The 13,997-nt window shown below is 41.5% G+C and overlaps 1 protein-coding gene across 4 annotated transcripts in view; it reads left to right on the forward strand.

The window, feature by feature from the left end:
• The window catches only part of LOC110121671 (contactin-associated protein-like 3), an 89,701-nt gene extending 77,556 nt beyond the window's left edge, over positions 1-12,145 (forward strand). Inside the window, exons 14-16 of one of the 4 annotated variants that reach the window (XM_070464614.1) lie at positions 5,327-5,641; positions 5,806-5,877; positions 10,497-12,145. In XM_070464614.1, coding sequence (XP_070320715.1) covers positions 5,327-5,641; positions 5,806-5,877; positions 10,497-10,690 — 581 coding nt within the window. In that variant the 3' untranslated portion in view covers positions 10,691-12,145. Of the gene's footprint in view, positions 1-5,326; positions 5,642-5,805; positions 6,588-10,496 lie in introns of those variants that run through there. The other 3 variants (XM_070464615.1, XM_070464617.1, XM_070464616.1) reach the window with 3 other exon arrangements.
• The last annotated feature ends 1,852 nt before the right edge of the window (positions 12,146-13,997 follow it).

The raw sequence follows: 13,997 nt of genomic DNA on the forward strand, positions 1-13,997 counted from the left end.
ACAGGGGCAGAGAAGCGGCACTGTCCAGGGTGTCAGGACTTGTGTGTTGTATAACATCTCCAACCATGGAGTTCCAACAAGCTGTCCCAATAAATATATAAGTAAATAATGCTGCTGCTAAGTCGCTTCAGTCGTGTCCGACTCTGTGCGACCCCATAGACGGCAGCCCACCAGGCTCCCCCATCCCTGGGATTCTCCAGGTAAGAACACTGAAGTGGGTTGCCATTTCCTTCTCCAATGCATGAAAATAAAAAGTGAAAGTGAAGTCGTTCAGTCTTGTCTGACTCTTAGCAACCCCGAGGACTGCAGCCCACCCGGCTGCTCCCTCCATGGGATTTTCCAGGCAAGAGCACTGGAGTGGTGTGCCACTGCCTTCTCTGAGTAAATAATGATACCACCACTAAGAGAATCTAAAAGTAATAGTGGGGATGGGGCAAGAAGAAAAAACAACAAATAAAATTTCCACATCAATTTAGAGCTATTGAAGAAGACAGAAAACTAGGATAAAACTTGGCACTCAAGATTTTAATAAAATCACACATACAGATACAAACATAAACTCTGGGAGTTAATATGACTTTTAAAAATGTCACTGGATGATCTAAAGAGGAGACACATCACTGATTTTCCTTAAAAGTGACATGGAGTTATCATGCCATAAGCAAAAAGATTAAGAAGCAGAAATTAGGAGGGAAAATAAAAGGGACTTGGAAGTTAGATCTAGAACATTTAGTGTGAATAATTGGAGATCCAAAAAAGAGAATTAAAAGCGAAGACAAAAATTATGTATTAAAAAATTTCTCTTAACTAAAGGAAAACCTGAGTTGCAGATTGAAAGGACTTATTGATCTTAATGAGAATAGACACAGATCTGCAGAAATTCTGGGAAAATCCCTGAATTATAAAACCATAGAGAAAAGTCTTCCAAACTTTTCAGGCAGAAGTTGCTACAATAAAAATAATAGTATTGGTACCAGCATCCAATTTTTCATTTGCAACAACAGAATAAAAATGATATAATGATATAGCTATACTGCTAAGAAGAATGATTGAAACTCAAGCATCTAATATATAATTTATCTGACAAGGTTATAAAAGATATTTTGGATAACAAGGAAAGACTAAGATTAATTATTATTCAAGCATCCCATCTGAAGAATATACTAGAGAATTACTCCAATCAAAAAAAAAAAAGAATAAAAACCATGACCTCAGGTTGGGAAAATGACAGAAAGTTATGATCACCAAACCTTTCAATATATATTTATACCCATACATACATGCATAGCATAGTTAAAGCTACGTGATTAAGGATAGGCTATCCAGATACATATAAATCCTCCCATACACATTCACATTCTCAAATCCACACACACACACACACACATATATATATAAATAAAGTACCTTGAAATATGGGAAAGTATAATGTAATATAATATACTACTGATGTTTCTTTCTTTAGTAATAACACTATCTACAGATATGAAGCCAGGTTATCTTTAAAAAAATAAATTCCACAAAATTGATCTAACTCGTTATGATATGTCTGTCCTGGGTTCCTTCTGTTACCCTTGCCTGGTGGTGCTCAGGTCAAAACTTTGACAAGAAAAACTAGTAGTGTCTAGTTGCTCTTTTTGTCCAACAGCTAAAACTTTTATTTTACCTGTAATTTTTTCTCCAGTATTTTAGCCTTGCAAAAGTCCTGGGTTACACAAGCAAGGGTATCTTCCTTTATGAGACAAGTGCTCGGGCCTGGTGCACTGGGAAGACCCAGAGGGATCGGGTGGAGAGGGAGGTGGGAGGGGGGACCAGGATGGGGAATACATGTAAATCCATGGCTAATTCATTTCAATGTATGACAAAAACTACTGTAATGATGTAAAGTAATTAGCCTCCAACTAATAAAAATAAATGGAAAAAAAATAAAAATTAAAAAAAAAAAAACCTAAAAAAAAATAAACAAATAAATAAAAAAAAGAAAGAAACAGATACTGTCTGAATGCAAAATTTAAAAAATAAAGTCATCTTTCAAGTAACCTTTTAATTGATAATCCTTTAGTGGGGTTGTGCCAAGCTTATTTTACTTCAGTGTACTTAGGAATCTACCTAAAATTCCACATGCATAAAGCTATTTGATATTTCATATAATCAACTTGGCCAATATAGCTATGTGTGTCAGAGAGATGTTTATGATGATTATAATAATGCAAATGCATGTCCCTTGAGTTTAGATCTTTTTAGAGGTCTTTTCCATAGCAAACCTTATTTTTGCAATTTTAAACTCATGAAAAAAATTTTGTAAGCTCAAATAGCTCCCAGTGCATTTGCTGAAAATCTCAAAGTTAGACCATTTTTCTTGAAGGTACAGCTTTTTGTCAAGCCAGAAGAAATAAAGATACAAAATTTATCTCATTATGAAATGAAGTTTAATAGGGGAAAAAGTAACAACCTGTAATAAGATTCAAGAATTCCACCCCATGAGTTTATAGGGGAGACAATGCTTGACCTGTTTTCTCTTAAGATCTATGACTGGGCCTGGGAATTAAATTTACTTAAGACATATTAACAGGAGAAAAACATAAAGATTTGTAAATGTATATGTGGCCCCCATAGGAAACTGAAGACCCAAAACGCAGGTAGGCCCAAGTATTTATATACGAATTTGAACAAAGAGTGGCGATTGTGAAAAAGTAATAAAATGTATGAGGAGAGTGTCTGTTAACAATGTTTGTAGGTACAGATTTCTCTGGGCTGGACTGCTTATCTCTGGTCATAAGTAAATAATCCTTATGCCAAAGTGGCATATTTGGGAGTGGCATATTTTTTCACCCTTCAAAAGAAGCTTCAGAGTATGTTGGTTACCTTTAATGACAATAAGGACGTGTTTAGTTACCATGACATTCGGTAAAACTCAGTGGCGTAAGATGTCAGCCAGCTATGGACATGCATCCTTAGCTGAAGCCAGTTCAAGTCATCTTTTATCACAAGGTGATGGTGTTGTTCAGTTGCTCAGTTATGTCTGACTCTTTGTGACCCTGTGGACCGCAGCGCACCAGGATTCTCTGTCCTTCAGCATCTCCCGGAGTTTGCTCAAACTCAGGTCCATTGAGTCGGCGATGCCATCCAACCATCTCATCCTCTGTTGTCCCCTTCTCCTGCCTTCAGTCTTCCCCAGAATCACAAGGAGGGACCTCTGAATTTCTCAGAACACACCTTGAGAGGGCCATATTTTATAAATGTCAACAGCCAGACTGTCCACAGAAGGGTGGCGGTAGGACTAAGTGTATTCTTAGATTATAAAGTATATATTGCGTGTTATATATAACACGTGTCCTGTGTTACAGACTCTAAGCTAAGTGCAGGGGAAGACGAGAATAAAGCACACTGTCCACCAGGAGCTTCCCCGTGCTGCATGAGGGAGATGGATGAGCTAAAGACAGTGACCTTCTGTAACTGATGCTCCGGATAAAGCCAGCTGGCAAAGCTCACTGCCAGCGAGGTTACACTCCTGGCTTCAGAGTTCAAACGCTCCTATTCAAAAGTTCTCGCCAACGGCTTACTAGTGGCATAGCATGAGGCACATCACTAAATCCTGCTCTAAATGCTCACTTTATTTTTATGATAACAATAGCCCTTTATTTTTCAGTGTCTAGTCCACTCCAGTACTCTTGCCTGGAGAATCCCATGGATGGAGGAGCCTGGTGGGCTGCAGTCCATGGGGTCGCTAAGAGTCAGACACGACTGAGCAACTTCACTTTCACTTTTCACTTTCATGCATTGGAGAAGGAAATGGCAACCCACTCCAGTGTTCTTGCCTGGAGAATCCCAGGGACGGGGGAGCCTGGTGGGCTGCCGTCTATGGGGTCGCACAGAGTCGGACACGACTGAGCGACTTAGCAGCAGCAGCATGTATGAACTGGATGACACATGTCCCATAAAAGCTATTTATTATTATTTATTTTCATCAGGAAATGGAGACAAAAGAGCAGTGCTCCTCAAAAACTCAAACTCAAGGGAAATAAAGGCTGTCCTCTGAGAGTTTATCCACAGCATCATGATCGATTCAGAGCTCAGATTTTCAGGGTAAACTTAAAGGCTGACTATTATGCCAGCCTCGTGGAGGAGGGCACAACATCCAGCTCCAGTGTTCTTGCCTGGAGAATCCCATGGACAGAGGAGCCTGGTGAGCTACAGTCCAGGGGTCACAAAGAGTGGGACCTAAGTCACGACAGAAGTGACTTAGCATGCATGCATTATGCCAGCCAAAACACTTCCAGAATATATACACATATTCTATGGCAGGTACATGCATTCATTAAAGAAGAAAGAATAATATAATGACCCCCACTTACTTGTCCCTTAATTTAACTTCAAATAGGAACAAAAGTACTCAGGGTGGTTTGAACATTAAAAAATAACCTCTATAAATCGCTTAACACAATGCCCAGACTATGGGAGTCATTTGGTAAATTCTTGGTAACTGTTTATGATTGCTTGAAAAAGAAGAGACTATGAACCTTTCTACACGTGATGAAGCAGGAAGGAGTCTGACAGCAGATGCCAAAGTTGCCTCACACAGAGGGGGATGCAGATTCTTCCTTCCCTGACTGACACATTTAAACTTGAAGTCTTGGGTCAGATTTCATGCCCACTGAGCACGTGCACTGCGGGATGCAGGCATCACCAAAGGGACGGAATTGATGCTCTGCTCGCCTGTGTCAACCGCGGCTCTTCTTTAGGCCTTAATAACCAACCTCTGTCAGTTTGGGGCGAGAATGGGGATCAGGATGGGGCTGGTGAGGGCAAGCCTTTATTTATAGAATAGGGACAGAGATCACCCTTATGGAGAGGGGAAAGAAAGTGGGGTGTGGAGTTCCCGGGACAGCAGCTGTGGGTAAGGATATGCCCTCACTGTGAGGCTCAGAACAGTCAGCAAGACTAAAATATTAATTAGGAGGTAACTTCAGGAGGAGTTCCCAGAACTCTGCCGTCCCCCAACTCATGAGACCTAGGTCACCAACCATCTACAATACTGGTCACAAATCCCGTTCAAAATATTCTGAGAACTGCATTGGTGGAGGAGGATTTCATTCGCCCGTAAAAGTGACTGCATCCAAGGAAGCTTTAATGTTCCCCCCGGGGAGTATCAACCAAGGCAGGGCATCAGCCCAGGCCTCTCTGGCACGCCTGGACCTTCTCCTAAGGAGGAGGAGGAGGGGCTTGCCGGGGCCTCGGTTCCTCGCGGGTGCGCAGGGGCAGGCTGGTCCGGCGTGCGCGCCAGACGCCCAGGAGCCCTAACGGTGTGTCCCGCTTCTCCCCGCAGAGCCCCTCGGCGCGGACCCGGACACGCTGCGGGCGGGCGCGCGCGGCTTCACCGGCTGCCTCTCCGCCGTGCGCTTCGGGCCCGCAGTGCCTCTGAAGGCGGCGCTGCGCGCGGGCGGCCGCGCCCAGGTCACCGTCCGCGGACACGTGGCCCCCGCGCCCCGCTGCGCGGATGCGGCGGGGCCCGGAGCCCCGGCGCGGGAGGCCACCCGCCCTCTCGCCGGCGATGCAGGTGTGTGGCTCGCTCCATCTCCATCCCCTGCGCCTGCACTCGCTTCGCGCGCCGGCAGGACTATGCTCAGAGCCTCCATGCCAGGTTTCCGAGTCCTCAACTCATCTTCTCACTCCTCTGGTCTTTCCATTTCTTGGTTCTTCGCTTCAAATTCGTGTCTGTCGCTGCATTATCTGCTCCTCTTTCAGGCGTTTGTGGGTTTCTCAGAGCTCCTTTCCACTCTGTCACTCTCCCGTTTTCTGCTGTAGGGCGTTCTGGACCAGCCGATGCGGGGCAGCCCCTAGTTAACGCGGACGGAGGGGACTCCGCGGTCATCGGAGGTAACGGCCGCGAACGACCTCTTCCTGGTTCTGTTGTCGCCGGTAGCAAAGTCAGGAAAATGTCTGAGGATCCGTGAGGATTGTCGGGCCATGGCAGACCACGCACATTTGCTGATGTTCTTGCTGTAACTGAACCGAACTCAGCCCCCTTGAAGAAGCTTTGTAGAAGGAACTGATGGCTCCTCCTTTTAAAGGATGGTTGCCAACTATAATAATAAGAGGTGTTTCACTTGAAAATAGTCATTAGTTTCTCTCAGAATGGATGCATATTTAAGACACATTTACTTTTACTTCTTTGATGTAAAATAGCCATTGGTCAGCCCCTTACCCCAGAACACTTAAAAATAAGATTAAAAATAAAACATAAAGTAGCATTGACATATATACACTACTGTGTGTAAAATAGCTAGTGGAAAGCTGCTGATTCACCTTGTCATATAATAGAAACTAACACAACATTGCAAAACAATTATTCTCTAAATTTGAAAAGAAAATAAATTTTATTTTAAATAAAATTTAATTTTATTTGAACTAAAAAATGCAACATTTTACAGGAGAAGCACCTAAATTATACAAATTGTCATTTACCTAAACATAAAGATATAAAACTGTATCTAGCATCAAGCTTATCTTTCGGCAGAGAAATAGGTAGCTATCTTATCTATCTAGACTGATAGATATAGATATCCATTAAGTAAATCCATTCATATATGTGTGTGTGTGTAAATATATATATATATATATATATATATATATATATATATGAAGAAGTAAAAGTAATTGCACTTTAAATATCTTCTATTATATACCCTGAAACAAAATTTATCCAGGTAGGACTCAAAAATTAATATTCAATTCTCCCTCCTTACCAAATTCAAAGAACATTTTAATTTGCTTAACTAGATTATGGAAATGTGAGTCAGGTGCCAACTCTGCCTGGTGAGTAGAAGTAAACTACTGTCCATTCTCTGCCACCTCAGTGAGGTGATTGCTCCCAGAGGTGGGTGATTGGACTGGGGTCCACTGTTTAGGCCAGCTACACACCTGCTCAGATTGGATCTGCCTGCATTTATTAAGACACCAGGTTTCTCCAGACAACTAGTGAAGTATTCAGACATTTTAAAGTGCTGATCAAATCTATGTAAGAATGTCATTATTTCCATTTTTGTATCAATTACTTTTATTTTTGTAAAGAGTGGGGAATATGACCTCCATCTTATAACTCCAAAAACAAATAAAAACCATAAATATTATTTATAATGCATATCCAAAAGGAACAACTTTCTTGTAAACATTTAAATTCTTAATCCTAAATCATTCTGATTTCTTTTTAATGAGAAAACTTCACTATAATGTCAAAGTTAAGTGAAAATAAATCAACTTAAATGTGATTAATATTTACAAAGTAGGAACCAAAGTTCAAAATTTTGCAAATTATCATAGTTGGTGCCCTTTTATTAGAGAGAACAAAGGTAAAAGTCAAATTGATGAAAGAACAAAGACGTGGTCCTTAGTTTTATTGCCTGCATGTGTGTGTACTCAGTTGTTCAGTCGTGTCCGACTTGTTGGGACCCCATGAACTGTAGCTGGCCAGGCTCTTCAGTCCATGGGATTTTCCTGGCAGGAGTACTGGAGTGGGTTGCCATTCCCAGGAATTGAACCCATGTCTCCTGCATCTCCAGCATTGGCAGGCAGATTCTTTACCACTAACAGAGTTGTATTGCTTTTGCTAAAGATCACTGGCAAGATGTACAAAGTAAGTTACGCTAGTGTCACTCCCCTGGGAATTCCCGTTTGGCCCCTGATACACGGGAGCCAAGCACAGAGGGTCTTAGGGGCAGAGGGTGCAGTTTCCTGGACCCTACGATGTACCTGGACCTGCCTCCATCTGTGTGGTTTGTCAGTTACTGAGCACCTAAACCTCCCGTGTTTTGTTCCTGAAAGAACTATCAGGGTTTTTAAAAACTGATCCCAGACTTCACTTTTGTGTGAAATATTTGATCTGTTTACAGGATTATCCCAATAGGTGAATTTCTCCATATTCTGCATTTTGCATTTCTATTTTCTCCCCTGTAAACAAAGGAAGCACTAGGAAAGGAGTATTAACCTAATCAATATTCAAACCTGATAAACCAGAGATCACAGAGTATTTCTTGCCAAGCAGTCTATCCTGTGGATGGGCAGATGGATGGATAGAGAAAGATACAGACATGTAGATAGAGACACGGACAGGCGTGAGCACTTGTCAAAAACACGTTTACACTGGAGTTGCTGATAGGAAGGTTATGGAAGCCATCAGATGTGTTCTTCAGGTTATCTCAGCTTCTTCAGATCGAGGGTGGAGATGGAGGTTATTCTAGGATCCCACCAAACCTCAAAGCAGAAACAAGGTAAGTTAGAGGTGATCTATCACACACAGAAAATCCTGGATGTATAGGTGGGTCAGTGTAGTGGTGACAGTGGTCATATAATCACTGGTTTGATCACTGTTACTGAGTTAGTGGTCCCTGATACTAAAATTGGATATGATATAGCTCTTAAAACAAAGATCTATGACTAAACATAAAAATAATTAACTCTGTCATTGACTCTCACATGAGATGGAAAATATATTGAAAGTAATGAATATTCTACTTGTGAATGAATATTTAAGAATATTCATAGAGTAATAAATATGCTACCTCTTCTCAGCTAAGGAGTCTGGTTCCTGATAGCATGTGCTCAGGAATCTTTGTGACCAATTGCACTCAACCAAGCTTCAAGTTTGTTGGGCTCCATCACACTTGCTTAAATCTGTCCCAGAGTATAATAAAGAAACTTCATTTTGCAACACAAATTTTGATTTACATAACTAAACACTAACGTGTGTTTGCTTACATTTGTTAATTGGAAATGCTAATTAATGCCTGTGCCAATCATCTTAAAACTATATTGACTAGTGAATGTTCCTTTTTGCCTGTTTCAGAATGGATTGGATATTTATTCTTCTGTAATGTGATATAGCTTGACTTAACATCCTGATGGCTTAGCTTGATGGTGCATTAAAATAATCTGTGAAACTTTTGAAATAATACTGATACCACAGCTTCCCACCAAAAATTCTGTTATCATCTACTACGTAGCCAAGGTTGAGAACCACTGGCAAAGTTAACGTCTTCAATACTTAAAACATTCCCAACATGAGAAATGCTTTACTTTCCATATAACTGAATGTTACTAATATTTCTACAAATTTTTATAATATAGTATATTAGTTATCAATTGCTGCATGACAGATTATCACCTATTTAGCAATGTAACACAATCCACGTGTGTTATTCCTCAGTTTATATGGGTCAGGAGTTTGGACACATCTCAATCAGGTCCTCTGCTTAGGGTCTCACAATGCTGAAATGAATGTGTGTCATTTGGGATCTTGGGCTGGGGTCACATTTGAAGTTCCCACTGGGGATGGAGCCTGTTTCGCTTGCATAGATCATTGGCTGCACTCATTGCCTTGCAACTGTAGTGCTGAGCGCTTCTGGATTTTCGCTGGTTCACAGACAGAGCTCCTTGGCACGTGGTGGCTTCCCAGCATGGCTCTTGCCACCTCAGAGCCAGCAGGAAGAAGGACACTCCAACAGGACAGGTGCTGCAGTCTTATGTAACATCATCATGTAATCATGTACAAATAGTCAGGTACAGACCACCAGCTTTGGTCAGAAGCAAGTCACAGGGGGGTCACACAAGAGTGTAGACCTCCAGAGGCAGTAATCACTTAAGACTCTCTTGGGCTCGTAGACACAGATGAAATATACACCACATTATTGTAGTTCAACTGTATATCAGCATAACAGTTTAATCAAATTTTCATTAAAACAGGTAAAAATTTGGCCACTTGGTGCAAAAAGCTGACTCATTGGAAGAGACTCTGATGCTAGGAAAGATTGAGGTGAAAGGAAAGATGGGTCAGCAGAGGATGACACTGTTAGATAGCATCGTCAACTCAGTGGACATGAATCTGAGCTCTGTGGTGCCTCAGGTGGTAAAGAAGCTGCCTGCGATGCAGGAGACCTGGGCTAGATCCCTGGGTCAGGAAGATCCCCTGGAGGAGGGCATGGCAACCCACTCCAGTACTCTTGCCTGGGGAATCTCCACGAACAGAGGAGTCTGGCGGCCTACAGTCCATGGGTTGCAGAGAGTCAGACACGATTGAGTACCTGAGCGCTCTGGGAGACAGACCAGCACACGGGGAGGGTGGAGGAGCTGTCGCGAAGAACCGGTCACAACTTAGCAACTGCACAACAGCGGCAGAGCATTTAATCACTCTGTGGTGGAGCCGCACAGTCTATGCCTTTTAAAAATAGAAACCCGCCTACTCGGTTAGCCGTGCATGTTGGACCTAAGAGGCCCATGTGTGCTTCTGCACTTTAGTGTGAAGGCATTAGCTGGAATCCAATCAGACATGTCTTTGGAGTTAAGGCATAAAACCTCTGTGTCTGCATGGACTTAGGAGTAGCCTTAATGTTATAATATTACTTGGTTTCAAATTTTCTGATGATAAATGGTGCTAAGGTAGATTCTAGTTAGGCTGACACTTGCAGTTTGTAATCCAACTTTGTATTTTCCCTTCTCTCTAGGTGTGATAGCGGTTGTGATATTTATTTTGCTCTGCATCACTGCCATTGCTATACGCATTTATCAACAGAGATGGCTATACCAAAAAAATGAAACAAATATTCCAAAAACTGGAGACAATGCTGAAACTGCTCTGAAAAGTGAGCTCAACATGCAAAGTACAGTCAATGAAAGCCAGAAAGAGTATTTCTTCTGATCTGCGGTTGTGATTTACTGGTCACTAACTATGACGATGTGACTTTCTTGCTAAGCTAGGGGCTCCCAGTGGATGAAACCCACCTGTTGTCCTTCTGGGACAGGCGGTGGGGGTCCTGCGCCATCAGCTTGCTCACAAACAGTCCCTGGAGGCTCTGCTCAGGCTCCTTCCTGATCCATCAATGTAACAGTGATTCGGCGTGCTCATTCATCACTGATTGGCAGTTTCTGACTGTTCTGACTTGATCTTCTAACTCTCTTAAAAATACAACATGGGGGTTTATCAGCATTGGACTATGATGTTTTATGTTACATGGAAACGTACAGGAAGCTTCCTTTATCAATCACTTGCTGACATTTGTAAACTAGGAAGTGCTTCTCAGATGGCCTTCAGCTGCATTTCTGTATTCCTGTGAACCAGAGCCCATTGGCCAAACACTGGAGAAAGCATGTTTTTGGCTGATTGTTTTTCCTTTTGTGTCTTTTAAATCAGTTTTGATACACTTTAATAATGAAATGAGTGTTGAACGTCAGCTAAGAAATTCTACTATTAAGTTCAGATGTGGAACAGAGAATTCATGGGTAGAAAAATGTGTAAAGGATTTTAGTCTGTGATAATTTGCTTATTTTTCTTTGTGATTTGTCATTATATTCTTTGTAAATAGTAATAAGGATCACATAGTAATCTCACAGAAATGTTTATTTTCTAACTAAATTTGTGCCCATGTATAAATTCCATATTTAACACTGGAAATGTATCCATCCACATCTGAATGAAATATAATCCTAAATTTGTTTCCTTTATACATGGGATGGTTAGATCACTTTTCTTTGCAGTCCTGTGATTTTTTTTTTTTTTCTGGAGGTTGTAACAACTCTTTGCTTTCCTGTGACTGTATGTTCATGTGTTAGGGAATAAGTCACATTTTAAACTAAATCTCTCCATTTCCCTTTCTAAATTGTGAGCTTATCTAGGCAAAACATTCCTTGAGTTACCTTCTCACCTAGCTATTATTTGGAATATTAGTGGAAGAATGCTTATGCTAAGGGAAAATGCAAGCTATATGATCTGAACTAAATCTGTCATTTCAGGCAAATTCTAGGATCTTGAGATCTATTTCCAATAGAGCACCCCAAATCGGCTAGTTCATTTTAAGTAGGGTATATTTGAATATTAGGAGAGCAGAAAATCATATTAACTGTGAGAACTTACCCAGCCCCCACTTTTGTAGCAGTGGTCATTAGACACTCACATGACGTCACCGTTCACGCTGAAAAGCCGGTCATAATAAAAACGCACTGCCCTCGCCACCTCCCACTGCGTGTGCCTGCCAGGTACTGACTTTGACCACAAAAAGACCTCTTGGAATTAGGTGTATTTTGCTGTGCTATTACCTTTTGTGTGTATACCTACTTTTCTGTGTTCTTTTTAATGAATGGGAAAAGATATCCTCTATATTGTTTTTTCTCAAACATTTTTTCTTATATTTTCTTATATTAATTTTCTATAAGGTATAAAAAGCTACCACAAATTTAACACAATACACATTTATTTTCTCACAGTTTCTGTGTCAGGAGCTAGGCATGGGTTTACTGAAACTTTTGCAAGGTTGCAGTCAAGTGTCTGCCAGGGCTGTGTTCTCATATGGAGGGTCAGTCAGGAAGGTATCTGCCTCCTTACTCCCTTGATTATTGACAGCATTTCATTCTTTACTGCTGGAGGACTTAAGAAATCTTGCTTCTTCAAGGCTAGTAGAGGAGAGACTCCAGAGCAAGTATGCAACAGAGAGTCTTATTCAAGGTGAATGTGATCATAGGAATGACATCCCCCAACTTGCCATGTTCTGTTGGTTAGAAGGGCTTCCCTGGTGACTTAGATGGTAAAGAATCCGCCTGCAGTGCAGGAGACCCAGGTTCGATTCCCGGGTCGGGAAGGTAACCTAGAGGAGGGATAGGCTGCCCACTCCAGTATTCATGGGCTTCCCTGGTGACTTAGATGGTAAAGAATCCGCCTGCAATGCAGGATACCCAGGTTTGATTCCTGGGTCGGGAAGATAACCTGGAGAAGGGATAGGCTGCCCACTCCAGTATTCATGGGCTTCCCTGGTGACTTAGATGGTAAAGAATCCGCCTGCAATGCAGAGACCTGGGTTCAATACCTGAGTTGGGAGACCTCCTGGAGGAGGGCATGCAACCCCCTCCAGTGTTCTTGCCTGGAAGATGGCCAAGGACAGAGGAGCTACAGTGCAAGAGGCCACAAAGAGTCAGACACCGAGCAACTAAGCACGCACATTGATTGGGACGAGTCCCAGGTCCCACGCATACTAAGGGGAGGGATTATATCAAGACAACAGCTGAGATCATGGAGACAACTTTAAAGTCTATCTGCCACAACACTGTATCCATACTGATGTTTATTTAAATGGTGAAAGAAGTTTAGGATCTCGATATAGCAATATATAAAGGACTACTTTGGTAAATGGTATGTGTAGGCTTTTCCCAAAGGTCTGTGTAGTTTGGGGAAGGATTCAACATAAAAATTATAGGCTCCATTAAACACATAGCTGAGTGTAAACATCATTAAGTTATAGCAACTTTACAAGTGATCGCTTCATGTTCCAAAAGAATGCATCACTTTGGTACCTAAATTTTACAGATTTCTAGATAGTGAAATCCACTGCACTCTGATCTCTTTTCTAAAGGGGAAACTTTAAAATATTTTTACTGAATTTCAGTGATGCACCATCCATATTCCCTGACTGATTTGTAAACTTTTCCTGCTTATTTGTGTAAAAAAAAAATTGAATTAAATTAGAAAAATATTTTTAAGAGTTGAATGAAGTTTGAATTATGAAATTATATTGTTTCTCCCCTAAGATATTAAAAAATGTGTGAATGTATGCATTCTGTACTGGTGTGTATATTCCTTTATCTCTACTTATTGTCTATATAGGGAATCCTGTGATCTGTGAATATTATTTATGATGGTATTTAGCTTGTCATATGAAAAGTGAGACACAACATAGTTGATACTTACTGACTGCCACAAATGGGGGCTTCCCACGTGGCAGTGGTGGTGAAGGGCCCACCGACAATGCAGGAGACCTAAGAGGTGCAGGCTCGATTTCCGGGCAGGCAAGATGCCCTGGGTGCGGGCAGAGCAGTCCGTTCTAGTGTTCTTGCCCGGGGCCAGGGACAGAGGAGCCTGGTGGGCTACAGTCCCTAATGTTACAAAGAGTCGGACATGAGTGAGTCGACTTAGTACTCACGCACAAATTAAAATACCTATAAATGTAGATATTCAAAAC

This window comes from Odocoileus virginianus, unplaced genomic scaffold (genome assembly GCF_023699985.2).
Source record: "Odocoileus virginianus isolate 20LAN1187 ecotype Illinois unplaced genomic scaffold, Ovbor_1.2 Unplaced_Contig_34, whole genome shotgun sequence".
Taxonomy (NCBI): domain Eukaryota; kingdom Metazoa; phylum Chordata; class Mammalia; order Artiodactyla; family Cervidae; genus Odocoileus; species Odocoileus virginianus.